Source organism: Mesoplodon densirostris, chromosome 15 (assembly GCF_025265405.1).
Source record: "Mesoplodon densirostris isolate mMesDen1 chromosome 15, mMesDen1 primary haplotype, whole genome shotgun sequence".
In the NCBI taxonomy this organism is placed as follows: Eukaryota; Metazoa; Chordata; class Mammalia; order Artiodactyla; family Ziphiidae; genus Mesoplodon; species Mesoplodon densirostris.
In genome coordinates, this window is record NC_082675.1 from 25013801 (window position 1) to 25029037 (window position 15237).

At 50.0% G+C, this 15237-nt stretch overlaps 2 gene segments (V, D, J or C); both read left to right on the plus strand.

Moving 5' to 3' along the window:
* The first annotated feature begins 9967 nt into the window (after positions 1-9967).
* LOC132502432 (immunoglobulin lambda variable 3-16-like) lies at positions 9968-13550 on the plus strand. The segment is given in 3 exon segments: positions 9968-10013; positions 10172-10468; positions 13504-13550. Coding segments are annotated over 3 exon segments (390 nt in total).
* Positions 13551-13938: 388 nt separating this feature from the next.
* LOC132502433 (immunoglobulin lambda variable 4-3-like) lies at positions 13939-14367 on the plus strand. The segment is given in 2 exon segments: positions 13939-13985; positions 14127-14367. Coding segments are annotated over 2 exon segments (288 nt in total).
* The last annotated feature ends 870 nt before the right edge of the window (positions 14368-15237 follow it).

A 15237-nucleotide genomic window follows, 5' to 3' on the forward strand; every position in this document is an offset into this window, starting at 1 on the left:
GGGGAGGGGGCCTGGGCAAGGGGCCCTATGGAGGAGTCACCCTAACTGTGGTGCCCATGGGTGTCTCCTTCTGTTCTCGTCAGCTGTCAGCTCCCAGCCTGTGGTGACCCAGGATCTCTCCCTCACGGTGTTGCCCGGACTGACAGTCACCCTCACTGGCTCTATGAGTACAGGATCCAGCACAACTGGGAATGCTCAAGGATTGTTGCTGAAGAAACCTGGCCAAACTCCTCTGCATCTCATACACCACACGGACAAATGCCTGGCATCCATCCCCAGCTGCTTTTCAGGCTCCATCCTTGGGGGCAGAGCTGCGCTCACCATCGCTGGGGAGCAGTCAAAGGAAGAGACTGAGGACTTCTGTATAGTCTGGTCTGATGCACCTGTTTCATAGTGACAGCTTCTAACGGGGAGCTGAATCAGCCTGGAGTAGCCAGCTCCACCTTCCTACCTGCATGGTCCTTCCAGGGCACGGAATCTGGATCAGCACCGCGGACAGGGCTTCCCTTCCCCATAGGAAAAGCAGCTCCTTTCTCCGCTGACCATGGGCAGAGCAGACAAGCGACAAAGACCAGACTGGAGGCTGAGCTAGTGATGACCATCACAAGTCAAGTCATGTTGATCCAGCATTTTCAAGCAAGATCTCTTTAACCTAAGACTTCAGGAGAATGTTTCTAACGTTCCACCAGAAAAACCATCTTCCTCCCCAAGTGAACTTGGCATTGTTATTCCTTCTCTCAGCCCCTGCCTTTCCCTGTCAAGTATGCTCCCCAGATCCTGTGCTCCCAATCACAGCAGCAAATCTACAGACGTTTGGGGAAGGCAGTGACTAGTCACCCACACAGGACAGTAGACAGGGCTCAGGACCAGAGGCACATGCAGCAGCTAAAGCCCCAGAACTGCTTCATGGTGAGTACCGGACAGAGGAGAAGGAGTAACCCCTCCCCTGAAGGTCTTCAGACCCCAGGTAAAATAGGGGAGGCCGAGGGGTTTGTCTCAACCCACCTGTGTCAATCCTGCTCCTGCTCCCCGGGCTCCAGCCTGTGCTAAGCAGCTGCAAAGACCCGGATTTATTATGTGTGAATCCCCTTTACTCCACCTGAACACATGTCACTTCTACCCCTCAAATTCTTAACTCAAGGAAAATATCACTCTGGCCCTGAGCTGGGTTTGAATCCCAGATCCCTCATGATCTGCCCATGTGTAGGTGTTGTATATGATGGGGACCATTTTAAAGTGAAAAGTGAGTAAATGACAAGTGCCAGGGGGATTAAATATCTGATTTTATCCCCAAAAATAGATATATAGACAGAAGACTCTCTGACATAAATTGTAGTAATATTTTTCCATCTGTCTCTTCCGGCAAAGAAAACAAAACCAAAAATGAACAAATGGGTCCTAATGAAACTTAAAACTTTTGCACAGGGCTTCCCTGGTGGCGCAGTGGTTAAGAATCCACCTGCCAACGCAGGGGACATGGGTTCGAGCCCTGGTCTGGGAAGATCCCACATGCCACAGAGCAACTAAGCCTGTGTGCCACAACTACTGAGCCTGCACTCTAGAGCCCGCGAGCCACAACTATTGAGCCTGTGTGCCACAACTACTGAAGCCTGCGTGCCTAGAGCCCGTGCTCTACAACAAGAGAAGCCGCTGCAAAGGGAAGCCTGTGCACCACAACGAAGAGTAGCCCCTGCTCACCACCACCAGAGAAAAGCCCATGTGCAGCAACGAAGACCCAACACAGCCAAAAAATAAAATAAATAAAATAAAATTAATTAATTTAAAAAAAACCTTTGCAGAAGACAGGAAGCCATCAAGAAAATGAAAAAGGGAACCTACTGAATCGGCAAAAATATTCAAATGATATGAAAGATAAGGGGTTTATAGATCCAATATATATATAAACAGGTCATACAACTCAATATCAAAAAAACAAACAACCCAAAAACAAATGTGTAGAAGACCTGAATAAACATTTTTTCAAAGAGGACATGCAGATGGCCAACTGGCTCATGAAAAGGTACTCAACCTGGCCAATCATAAGAGAAATGCAAACTAAAACCACAATAAGATATCACTTCACACCTGTCAGAATGGCTATCATCAAAAAGAATACAAATAACAAATGTTGGTGAGGATGTATAGAAAGGGGAACCTGACTACACTGTTGGTGGGAATGCAGCGACTATGGAAAACAGTAGAGAGGTTCCTCAAAAAATGAAAAATAGAATTACCATAAGATGCAGCATTTCCACTCCTGGGTATATATCCAAAGAAAATGAAAACAATAATTCAAAGCAACACATGCACTCCTATGGTCATAGGAGCATTATTTACAAGAGCCGATACATGGAAACAACCTATGTGTCTATCAACAGATGAATGGATAAACATGTGGTATATGTATACAATGGAATATTAAATGCCAAATGAAATTTTGCCATTTCTAACAGCACAGATGGACCTGGAAGGCATTATTCTTAGTGAAATCAGTGAGACAGAGAAAGACAAATACTGTATGTAATCACTTATATATGGAATATTAAAAAAAGAAAACAAATGGATGTATGTAACTAAAATGAAACAGAATCATAGATATAGAGAACAAACAAGTGGTTATTATCAGTGGGAGAAATAGGGCAGAGGAGCTAGAAATGGTAAAGATTTAGAAGTACACACTATTATGTATAAAATAAATAATCTACAAGACATACTTTATAGCACAGGGAATATAGCCAATATATATATATATATATATATATATATATATATATTTTTTTTTTTTTTTTTTTTTTGCAGTACGCGGGCCTCTCACTGTTGTGGCCTCTCCCACTGCAGCGGAGCACAGGCTCCGGATGCGCAGGCCCAGCTGCCATGGCTCTCGGGCCCAGCCGCTCCGCGGCATGTGGGATCTTCCCAGACCGGGGCACGAACCCGTGTCCCCTGCATCGGCAGGCGGACTCTCAACCACTGCGCCACCAGGGAAGCCCTAGCCAATATTTTATAATAACTTTAAATGAAATATAATCTATATAAATATCGAATCACTGTTGTACACCCAAAACTAATATAGTATTGTAAATCAACTATAATTCAATAGAAAAAATACTTAATTTTATAGAGTAAATATGTAATGTTATAGTGGTGTTAATTATGGCTACAGTGGAAATCATATGACAATATACAAATGTAACATTACCATGTTGTACACTTTAAATTTACACAGTGTTATACGGCAAATATATTTCCATTTTAAAAGTCAGCTAAAAAAAAATGATGGGGAGCTTCCTTGGTGGCACAGTGGTTGGGAGTCCGCCTGCTGATGCAGGGGACGCGGGTTCGTGCCCTGGTCCGGGAAGATCCCACGTGCCGCAGAGCGGCTGGGCCCGTGAGCCATGGCCGCTGAGCCTGCACGTCTGGAGCCTGTGCTCCGTGGCGGGAGAGGCCACAACAGTGAGAGGTCCGAGTACCGGAAAAAGAAAAAAAAAAAAAAATGATGAGGACCGACGAGCAAGAATACCTGTTCTGTTTCAAAGTGCTACCCCAGCCTTCACAGTGGACACCTCAGTTATACCAAAACCTTTGTCTTCATCTGAAACAGGGTCCGGGGAGGAACTGGGCTGGTACCTGGACAGCTATTAACCCATCATCCGTTGGCTGGATATGTTTCTCCTTCAGATAAAAAAAGAAAATCCTGACAGCCTCAGTGGTTTGCTAGCCAAACCACTGTCTAAACTCTTAGAGGTGCAAGAGGGAATTTCTGGGTGTCCTACAAAAATAGTGAACTTTTCACACAAAGACCATTTCCCTGGAGAATATTTAAATAACCATGTGACAACCTGGACAAGGGGCCCATAAATCTCCTACTTGACACAGAATTCCAGAGGTTGCAGGGGAAATGTCCACATTGGAAATATAAACATGTCACCTGCAGATTGTTTTGAAAAGAAAAGCCAGAAATTTCCTCCAGGTACATCCCTGTCTAGCATGAGAGCTGATGTCTAACTTGAAGGATGGAGACCACATGGGGAACAATTATGTTCAAAAAGTATTGACAGGGCTTCCCTGGTGGCGCAGTGGTTGAGAATCTGCCTGCCAATGCAGGGGACACGGGTTCGAGCCCTGGTCTGGGAAGATCCCACATGCCACGGAGCAACTAGGCCGTGAGCCACAACTACTGAGCCTGCGCGTCTGGAGCCTGTGGTCCGCAACAAGAGAGGCTGCGACAGTGAGAGGCCTGCGCACTGCGATGAAGAGTGGCCCCTGCCCACCGCAACTAGAGAAAGCTCACGCACAGAAATGAAGACCCAACACAGCCAAAAAAAAAAAAAAAAAAAAAAAGGTCCACATCAAAAAAATCTTAAAAAAAAAAAAAAAAAATGTATTGACAGGACTTCCCTGGTGGTGCAGTGGTTAAGAATCCTCCTGCCAATGCAGGGGACACAGGTTTGAGCCCTGGTCCAGGAAGATACCACATGCCGCGGAGCAACTAAGCCCGTGTGCCACATCTACTGAGCCTGCTCTCTAGAGCCCGTGAGCCACAACTACTGAGCCTGCGAGCCACAACTACTGAAGCCCACGTGTCTAGAGCCTGTGCTCCACAACAAGAGAAGCCACCGCAATGAGAAGCCTGCACATTGCAATGAAGAGTGGCCCCTGCTCACCACAGCAAGAGAAAGCCCACGCGCAGCAACAAAGACCTAACGCAGCCAAAAATAAATAAATAAAATAACTAAATTTATTTTAAAAATGTATTGACAATTACAGATTATTAAATGTACAATTAACTTGTCACACTAATGGACCAGGAACCAGCAACGGATGATATTTTATGCACCGGATCCCTAAGACCTAAGCAGTAATTCCAGAGAAAAGATCATGAAAATGCTGCACTAGTCGCTTTGAATCTGGAGTGTGTTGTCCTTGGGTTTTCTGTTCAACCCCACGGGGAGCAAGGCATTGTCAGCCTCCCAGGTGTCAGACTCCCACCCCAGGGCAGGTGCAGCAGCGCCGCCCTCAGGCAGCAGGGAGAACTGACAGGAAGAATCTACAATTTAGGTTGAGAATTTCCCACACCCGTTCCTAACCCAGACGTGTTCTAGAACACTCAGAAGAGGCTATTATTTAGGGATTAGGAACTCTGTCACTGAGGAACTGTGATCCAGGGAAGGACCTTACCCCTATCTAAGTCCCAGCTTGTCACCCACAGAATGGGTTCAGAGAATACAGACCCACCTCTGAGCTCTCAGTGGCCAGGCCCATCCAGGAGTGAGGCCAGGACTCAGATTGGGGTGGAGATGTCACCCCCAGACTATGGGACAGCAGGTGGAGGAGGATCCCCCGGGCCGAGGTGGGGTCTGCAGGGGCCACCCCTCCCTCTCCGTGTCCCTGGGGGCTGAGCCCTTCTCTGAAGCCACAGAGCTCCCCAGGCAGCCCCCCTGGGCTCTGGCTGATTTGCATCCCCAGCAGCTCTCTCTCCAGCGAGGGGATAAGAGAGGCCTGGGAGCCACCCTGCCCAGCCTAGGCCTCGGGGAGCAGACTCGGGGTGCCTCCACCATGGCCTGGAACCCCTCCTCCTCGGCCTCCTGGCTCACTGCACAGGTGCTGCCCCCAGGGTCCACCCACCCCTGGCCCAGGACTCGGGGACAGGCCTGGCCCTGACTCTGAGCTCAGCAGGGCACTACCCGTGGGGACAGGAGACTCCTGGCCCTGCCGCAGGATGGGAGGCTGGAGGGGCTGAAATCTCCCCACTGTGATCACTGCTGTGTGCGAGCCCCGAGGGGCTGCACCTGCCAGAGAAAGTGAGGGGGGTTCTCATTTGTTCAGAGGCTCCATCCACCAGCCAGGCCCATGGGCCACTGGGGCTGAGACTGACGGGAGGGGGCGCCCTCGGGGCCCAGAGAATCTTTGGAGCTTAGTTCAGGCCAGGCAAGTGGGGGTCTCTGGACATGGGTTCTTCACCTCCAGCCCACCTGTCCTTTTCTCTCCTGCAGGCACTGTGTCCTCCTATGAGCTGACTCAGACGCCCTCGGTGTCGGTGTCCCTGGGACAGACGGCCAGGATCACGTGTCGGGGGAACAACATTGGAAGTAAATATGTTCAACAGTACCAGCAGAAGCCGGGCCAGGCCCCTGTGCTGGTCATCTATGGTGATGGTAACCGGCCCTCGGGGATCCCTGACTGAATATCTGGCTCCAAATCGGGGAACACTGCCACCCTAACCATTAGCGGAGTCCGGGCTGAGGACCAGGCTGACTATTACTATCAGTCATATGACAGCTGTTATAATCCTCATGGTGACACAGGCAGATGGAGAAGTGAGACACTTCTGCCTGGCCCGGCGCTCACTCCACCCGCCTCAGAGCAGCTGGAGGGCAGGCCTGAGGCTTGGGAGTCCTCTCTGGTCCTGGCCCGGCTCCTCCAGGGCTGGACACTCTGTCCTCTTGGGGCCCTGGTTCGTCCTGATGAAAATGGAGAAAGGTGTCTGCTCTGAGCTACAAAGACTGCTGTCAGGGTTGAGAGGAAAGGAAAGTTTTAGGGGTCATGATGTGGTCCAGGGCCCGAGTGTGATCCCGTGTCTCAGGAGAGGCCGCGCTCTCTGAGCCGGTGGAACTCTGTGGGGATCCGTCTCCTCCTGGTGGGACCCACTGCAGGAGGGCTGTGGCTGGGTCCCCTGCTCTCCTGGATGAGGCGCCCCATGTCCTGCGGGGCTACCTGCAGCCTGGAGAGGCCTGAGACCCGGCCCTGTCCCCTAGGACCCTTCCTCTCCTGAGATTTCACAGAAACCGCAGAGGAAGTGCTGAGTCCACCTGGCTTCTCCTGGGGACACTCTCCTGGACACACTGTCCTCAGGTTGGACCCCAGGTCCCAAGTGCCCAAAATTACTGTCTGATGGGGGCAGAGTTTCTGTTTGGGCTGATGAAAAAGCTCAAAAGTAGATCATGGTGATGGGTGCACAACGTTGTGAACGTGTTTTAGTACCACTGGATTTTCACTCAAAAATGATTGTATTATCCAGGTTTCTCCAGACACAAAACAAATAGGATAGATATGAAAAGACAGAGATTGATTGTGAGCAATTTTTTATGAGGATTTATTATGAGGAATCTGCCCATGAGGTTTTGGAGGTTGAGAAGTCCCAGGAAGCACTGTCTGCAAGTGGACACCCGGCAGAGCCAGGGGTGAGATTCAGTCCGAAGGCCTGAGAACCAGGGAAGACGATGTATGACTCTCAGTCCCAGGGTGGGAGACCGATGTCCCAGCTCCCCCGTCAGGGAGGAGGGGGACTCTACCTTCCTTGGCCTTTTATTCCTCCCAGGCCAACATGGGGAGGGCCGCCTGCTTCACTGAGCCCACAGGTTCAAATGCTCATGTCCTCCAGAAACAACCCCGGACACCCGCAGAAATAAAAGTAAGTGGGACCTCGGTTTCCGAGTCAAATGGACACACAAAATGAACCATCACGGTGATTAAAGTAATAACTCTTATGTATGTATATTTTATAATATTTTTTAAATTGCTCAGTCTGAAATAAAGTACAGGAATTTGAATTTTGAAGTCATTTGACCAACAAACAGAAGAAGAATTGTGTAGTACTCAGCCATATACTCTCTCCGTGGTCGTAACATGGGTTACATGGTGCCCTGGACAGTTACAGCCTTTCTCTCTCTCCATATATATGTATGTATGTATGTATTTCAGAGAATTCACATTCATTGGTCCAGTCCACAGACGCTGCATTCCCAGGTGCCCAGAAGTTTATTTTAGCTGTTAGTTTTGTTACCAGATAAGATCCTCAAGGTTCCCGCCCTCACATTTGGTTATCACTTCTCTCTGATCCAGCATTTATCAGCTTAGATTCCTTATGACTCTAGGCTATGGGATCTTTTGCAAAAGTTCCAGAGAGAGGAGTGTGTTCAGTGTGCACAGGAGGACAGTGGTTCTCTATTGTGAGAAACTCTAACAGAGCCCTTCACACAGACATGAAAGGATCAGAGATAGTAATTACAGTCATTCTAAGAAATAAGAACTATAATAAAGGCAACACACAGGTTAATTTTAAAAAGGCTGGTCTTAAGGTACTTTTGGTAAACCTGCAGGCCCTACAGACCCCTGAAGACTCAGCTCTCAACCAATAGATTGGCCATGAGACACCAGTCACTCCCACCTGCTCAGGAGAATGAGGACCAAGCATCACTGCAGCAGAGGCAGCAGGACCCAGCAAGGCCCCCGAATGGCCAGGCAGCCCCACATCCCCACAGATTCTCCAACTTAATCTGGGGTACAGCCCCGCTGTACCACCCCACATGCAGGCTGAGGGGGCTTCTATTGACAGAAATGACGTGGTGGGAACCACAGTGATCCTGGGGACCCCGTCTCTCCTCCCAGCCTGGCCCTCATGCTCCCCTCCCTCCCTGATGAAGTTCTGCCCCAAAGGGCCAGGGTCTGAATCCAGGACCCCTGGGCTCCATCCTGGGCTCACCCCACTTTTCTCTATTAATCTGGGCACTTACTCTCTCTGGGCCACAGCTTAACCTGCTATAAAATGGGGAGGTATGTACTGACCTTAAGAAATTTTTTTCCAAGTTAAATTATAAAAAGGCCACCAAAGTGTATTGTTAACTAAAGAGGGAATCAGTGAGTTATGAGGTCCTAGAGCTTCCTGTCGTCACTCTGCAGGAATCCAAGGAGAGGGGTTCAGCCATCTGTATGATTTCTGGATAGAATCCCAGTGGAATAAGCAGGAGATCCCCAGTTTCCTTAAAGAGGCAGACTATGCTAAGGTAGAAATGCTAGCACCACAAACTCTGAGAGGTGTGAGATGACATAAAAAAATAAAAATAATAAAAAAGGAGGAGAGATGGTGGAGATCATGATGTTGATGATGGAGATGATGGTGATGAAGCTGCTGATGATGGTAATGATGATGGTGATGAAGATGATGATGATGATGATGGTGGTGGTGATGATGATGATGATGTAAGGGCTTAAATGACCTCAAGTGCCAGGAACATCATCACCCAACTGACCTCCTGGGGAGGGGATAGTATCAATCTTGGTTTCCAAATACAAGGAACCTTGGGTCCTGAGGGGATTACACACGTTGCTATGGAACTTGACACTTTGCAGCTACAGTTCATCCTGCACACTCTACTCTACTAACAAAACCCAAAGGGACAGGAAGGGCATTTCTACCCTGAGACATGGTTACAGGAATAACAATTACACTGTGTAGGTGACCTCTCTGTGTTGGGCTGGGCAGGGCAGGGGTCACAGCTCCTCAGAGTCAGCCCTGGACTCCCTGGTCCATACTCTCTCAGGTGGTCTTTGGGGTGACCTGAGGGAGGGGAACCCTGGTCTGATTCTACTCCACAGCAGGGGGAAGCAGAGTGCAGCCAGGAGCATCAGGACAGAGGGTGGGGCTGCCCAAGTGGAGCCTCAGAGGGAACCAGCCCTCAGGGTCCACAGGTGTCCAAGGTTCAGTGCTCGGTAGGAATTTGGGACTGACCGTGCCATCCGCTCAGGGCACAGTAACCATATTAAAGGGTCGCATTCACGGTGAACCCCAGGACACCCAGGGAAAGGGGCACAGTCCATGCCTCAGCCCACGGCCAGGATGCTGCCAGGCTGACAGCCCCACTGGGCCAGCCCAGGAGAGACCACAGGCCAGGATGGTTTCAGACAGTGGTCATGTGGTCAGACATAAGGAAGGTGACTGTGACCTCAGACCTTGGAGGCCAAGTCTGATTTTTTGGACAAGCAAAGCCGTGGAGGAAGCTGGGTGACAGTCACCTGGGCGGATGGTTTGGGTGACTCCCATCTCAGTGAGGAGCCCCGGGGGGGTGTAAATTTGCATAAATCCAAACCCTCACTGCCCTCCTCAAAGCTCTGAGAGGGAATAAAAGGATCTGAGTAGAGCCCAGCGCTGCTGTGGTGTCTCGGAGGCAGAGCTCAGGGCGTCCCCACCATGGCCTCAACCCCTCTCCTGCTCCCCCTCCTCATTCTCTGCACAGGTGCTGCCCCCCGGCCCTGTCCGCAGGCTCAGGCCCCCCAGGACCCTGGGCTGGGCCTGCCTCAAACCCAGAGTTCAGCCCAGGCACAGCCTCAGAGTGGGACCCCTCCCTGCGAATGGGTCCTTCATTCTCAACCTCTCTCCCATCCTCTCTTACAGGCTCCGTGGCCTCCTATGAGCTGACCCAGCCACCATTAGTGTCCATGTCCTTGGGACAGACGTCCAAGATCACCTGCTCTGGAGACCTACTGGACAAAAAATATACATCTTGGTACCAGCAGAAGCCAGGCCAGGTCCCTGTGCAGGTCATTTATAAGGATAGCGAACGGCCCTCAGGGATCCCTGACCGATTCTCCGGTTCTAGCTCAGGCAAAATTGCAACCCTGACCATCAGCGGGGCCCAGGCCGAGGACGAGGCTGACTATTACTGTGCATCAGCTGACAGCAGTGGTGATCTTCACAGTGACACAGGCAGACGGGGAAGTGAGACACGAACCCCCTCCCCATCTGGCTCACACCGTCCTCCAGCCCCAGGAGGACTATGAACAAAACAGTGACAGGTCTGGCCTGGTTCCTCAAGATCTGAGCGCCCAGGCTGCCCTTCCTCCCAGCCCTCCAGGCAGGCTCTGCACAGGGGGCTCAGGAGTGATTATGGACTGGCAGAACCAGGCTGTCTCAGTGTCTGGGCTGTGGTGTTGACTTGAGGAAATAAGGCCTGAATGAAGGACAGAACAGAGAGGGCAGAGACCCAGTGCTAGTGGACCCTGGATGTCCACATGGTGCTGACTGGCCACTCATGAGCCCAAATCTCTTGGATGGATGCCCAGAACCACCCAGCTCATCAGAACTCTGGAATCTCCAGGATCCCGTGACAACCTGGACCCCAAACAAGGCAAAGCAGCACAGTGGACAGAGTGGGGGCCACCACGTCCCTCCTCCGGGTTCACCCACCTCACACCCATGTTGGAGCCCCTGGCAGCACCCACCTGTGCCCTCCCTGGGGAGGGCTGTCATTGTAGAGACAGTACCCCCAAGGTCATGTCCGCTGGTGCCATCTAAAAAAGTGTAAAAACAAGTACAGAAATGATTTAACTCTGACCAAGTACCTCTGCAGAAACTAAAAAAAATAAGAAAGAAAGAACATAGGGAGAAACAAAATATCCCATACCCAGCAAGGGAAGATTCACAATACCTGAATATCAAAAATTTCCTGTAAGGAATCAGAAAAATAAGAGTCAGAATAAGTACAAAAATCAGTTAATCCAAACTTGCCCTGAATGGCCCAGATGATGTATTTGATAGACAAGGACACAAAAGCAACTTTTATAGTTATAGTCCATTTGTTCTTTAGGTTGAGGAAAGATTGAACATGTTAAATGGAGACACAGAGTGTAAAAACATGATCCACATTGAATTTCTGCAAATGAAAACTACAACATCTGAGATTAAAATAAACTGGATGAGACTGAGAGCACATAGATGCTGCAGAAGAAGATCACGGAACTTGAAGAAATAGCAGTAGAAACTATTCAAAATCAAACACATACCCCAGCCAAAAAATGATGACAGATGTCATCCCCTGCCCAAAGCCCACCCATGTGGCCTGAGAAAGTCTCCTCTTAACAAATTTTGCCATCATTCCAGGATGTAGAGACTTACACAAGCTCAGTTTGATGAGTTTAGGACAGTTAAACTCCAGACACAAGTGGCCTAAGAAAGACTAAGGAGGCCAGCAGGAGGGGCTGAGGGTGTCCATGGTGACCTGGAACAGAGCTCCTGAGACCTGGTGGGTGCACTGAATGGGTTGAGGGGCCCCTCAATTCAGTATGAACTCACCTTAAGTAATTACATCAGAATGGACCCTATTTCCAAATAAGGTCCCACTCTTGGGCACTGGTGGTTAGGACTTCAACTGGCTATTGTTAGAGGGCCTACAATATGTTTGTGTATTTTGGTGTGGCCAGAAAATTTTGTCAGTGGCAAATCCCAAGCCCAAGACTTTTCCCTTCCATCCCATTCGTACATCCACTATTCCACTGTCTCTGCTTTCTATTAAGTGTATGGATAAGGATTAAGGATATTCATAGATGGAAGAGGAGTAAATATTCATGTGTGCTTAATACATATCAAGACCCATCCGCGTTCTTCCTACTTATTAACTTGTTTAATCACAACTAATCAATGAACAAGCATCCCCATTATATCCCATCTTACAGATGCGGAAGCTGAGGCATGAAGGGCAGAGCAACTTGTTTCAAGTCAGAACTGGAACGGGCAGAGCCGGCAGCAAAGAGGTCCCTCCACCCGAGTTCCTGGACTTCCCCACCTTCCTGTGGCCTCTCACGGTGCTTCCCAAGCTGAGACATGGCCTTTCCTGAATGTGCTAGCAAGTTCTCCCTCCTATTTCAGACACAAGTGACTGACATTGTGACTTTGCAGTGCTGCCCTATCCATTACATACACTATTTGAACCACATATGTAATTTTCAATTATCCAGTAAACACTTTCTAAAAATTAGGAGAAACCGATGCAGTTAGTTTCCATCATAGGTTTTGCTTAACTAAATTACTTGAAAATATCATTTCAATATGAATTAAATATAAAAATATTGATACATTCTACACTACACTATCCTAAATCTTTGAAATGTGCTGGGTATTTCATATCTACAGCACATCTCACTGCGACCAGCCACATTGCACGTTCAGAAGCCTCATTGGTTGTGGCCACCATGTTGGACAGAGCAGGTGAGATGGATGAGGTTTCCTTGGGGTAACCGTGCCTGTAGTACATACTCACCACACCAAGAGGTGATGGAGGGTCCCAAGCCCAGAATCTTTGCTGGAGAGGAACTGCTGATCCATTTTCCACCCAGACCAGAGATATTGAGGGTAACTCAAAATGAGGAGATTTAATATATGTATCCGTGTGACTTCTTTCTCAATGGCAATATAGTAAATACAACTACAATTTTAAAGGTGGTTCTGAATCGTTAAACATATTTTTATTACAGTCTGTGAAATGAATGACAATAGTCTGTACATTTTTCAGTAAATAGTGTCACATCATCCCTTTCAGTAGGGAGATCATTTCCATAAATCCCACAAGTCATAAAGTTATATTTTTTGAATAGATCTAGATGGAAAGTAGAATCATAAAGAATATTTTATTGACATTGGATACGGATCACCTGAATACAGAAGAGAGGGTGGTGACAGTAGGGACTCAGGAAGCCTGGAGTAGGGATGGAGGAAACTTTGGGGGTTTTGAGGGGGCAGGGTGGGGAGGGGGATGAAAGGTCAGGCTCTGAAGTCTGTCCCTTGGATGGAATCTTGACCCATGCATCCTTGTCTGGGGAAATCTGGCAAAGTCATTTACCCTACCAATGATGGCTCCTCCTCATGAGACTGGGGAGAGGTTGTGCCTTCAGCAGAGGGCGCTGTGGGATTATTATGATGCCAGGTGAGGTGCTGCAGGAAACTCACCAAGGGTCTGGCATATACTGGGGGCTCCAAAGTGGTCATTTTAGTAAAGTAGCTACGTGTGTAGGAAGACGTCCATCCTGGGGGCACCAAGGGGCACTGTGCGTCCTGGCTGGGGCCCTCATAGGTCCAAGTTCCCTGGGGAGGGCTCAAGTGCAAAGGGCATGACTGATGCTGCCTTGAAGACACTACTCTTGAGGAGAGTAAATCTGTCTCTGAAACCCACACGTGGCCCTTCTTCTGACCCCAGGGAGTCCCCAGCGTCAGGCCCATGGGCTCAGGGCTCAGCCAGGAGCTGAGACACAGGATGGGGAGGGAGGAGTAGATTTGCATTCACTGCTCCTCCCTTTTTGAGCTTCAAGGGGAGAGGATAAGACAGAGACCTGGAGAGGCCAGTCCAGCTGGGCAGCCTCAGTGCAGAGCTCGCAGAAGGACCTCCCACCATGACCTGGGTGCCCTTCTACCTCCTGCCCCTCCTGGTTCAACACAGGTCAGAGTGGCCCAGGGACTCGAGGCCTCCCAGCCCCTCCCTTCAGCACAGTCCTGAGGGTCACCTGCCCAGTGTCATTGCCTTCAGCCAACATTTGCATTTCTGTCTGCAGGTCTCTGTGCTCTGCCTGTGCTGACCCAGACCCCATCTACATCTTCTTCCCTGCGAGGCTCGGCTGAGCAGTGACCACAGCTCATACTACATTGAGTGGTACCAACAGAGAGTAGGGCAGGCCCCTAGGTATCGGATGAAGCTGACCAGTGACGGAAGCGTCACCAAGGGGGATGGGATCCCCGACCGCTTCTCAGGCTCCAGCTCTGGGGCTGACCGCTACCTGACCATCGCCAACATCCAGTCTGAGTACGAGTGGTGTCAACTATAAAACTGATGGCCAATATGGATGCCCCAGTGACCCAGACAAAGGGGAAGTGAGGCCAAAACCTCCCTCCCATGCCCTCCGTCCTATGGCACCAGGGTGAGCTGCTCCCTGTCTGTCCCCGGAGTCCTGACTTTCAGTCTTCCCCTTGCAAAACCCTCACACCCAACCACTCCCCGAGTCACCCCCAGGGAGATGCAGACACACGTTAAAATTTAAGTGGTTTTGACGAGGTGGGATTCTGGTTCCTCCTCACAGGCCTGTGTGGGCAATGCTGGGAGAGACCAGCCCAGCCCAGGGCGGAACAGGACACTGAGAAAGGGCTGAGCTGAGATGACCCTGTCCCCAGTAGCCCCCAAGGCCCTGTGCTCCAAGTCTCTCAGGGAAGCAACATGGATCATGGCGTCAAGAGGCCACATGCAGGTCATGGTACTAAGTGTCCTGACATTGGTGCCCCGGGTGCAGAGCAGGACCCTGGCCAGGACTGAGGCCTCAGCCGTAAGCACTGGGCCTCTGGGGAGGGAGGATGGGAACCTTGACCCCATGGTGGGTGCAGAGCTGGGTCCTTAGGGAGTCAGGCGGCGGTGAGGGGGTCTGTGGCAGTACAGACTTGGAGCTTGGCCAAACTTCTCCTGCTGGGGAAGGGTCTCAGCTTTGGTGCCAAGAATGGCTCCCAATTCACCCACAGGACTTTCTAGGGACCGACCAGCACCACGTTCCCTGGGACAGCAGCAGGGTTGGGAATGGGGATGCTGAGCTGGAGAATATGGTCCCCTTAGTGCAGTCGGACCCCCAGTGACTAAGGCCTGAGAGGCAAAGTCCAGGATCTGTCCGTGGCCTGGAGGACTCCATGGGGGCAGGAGGGGAGGAGGGGGC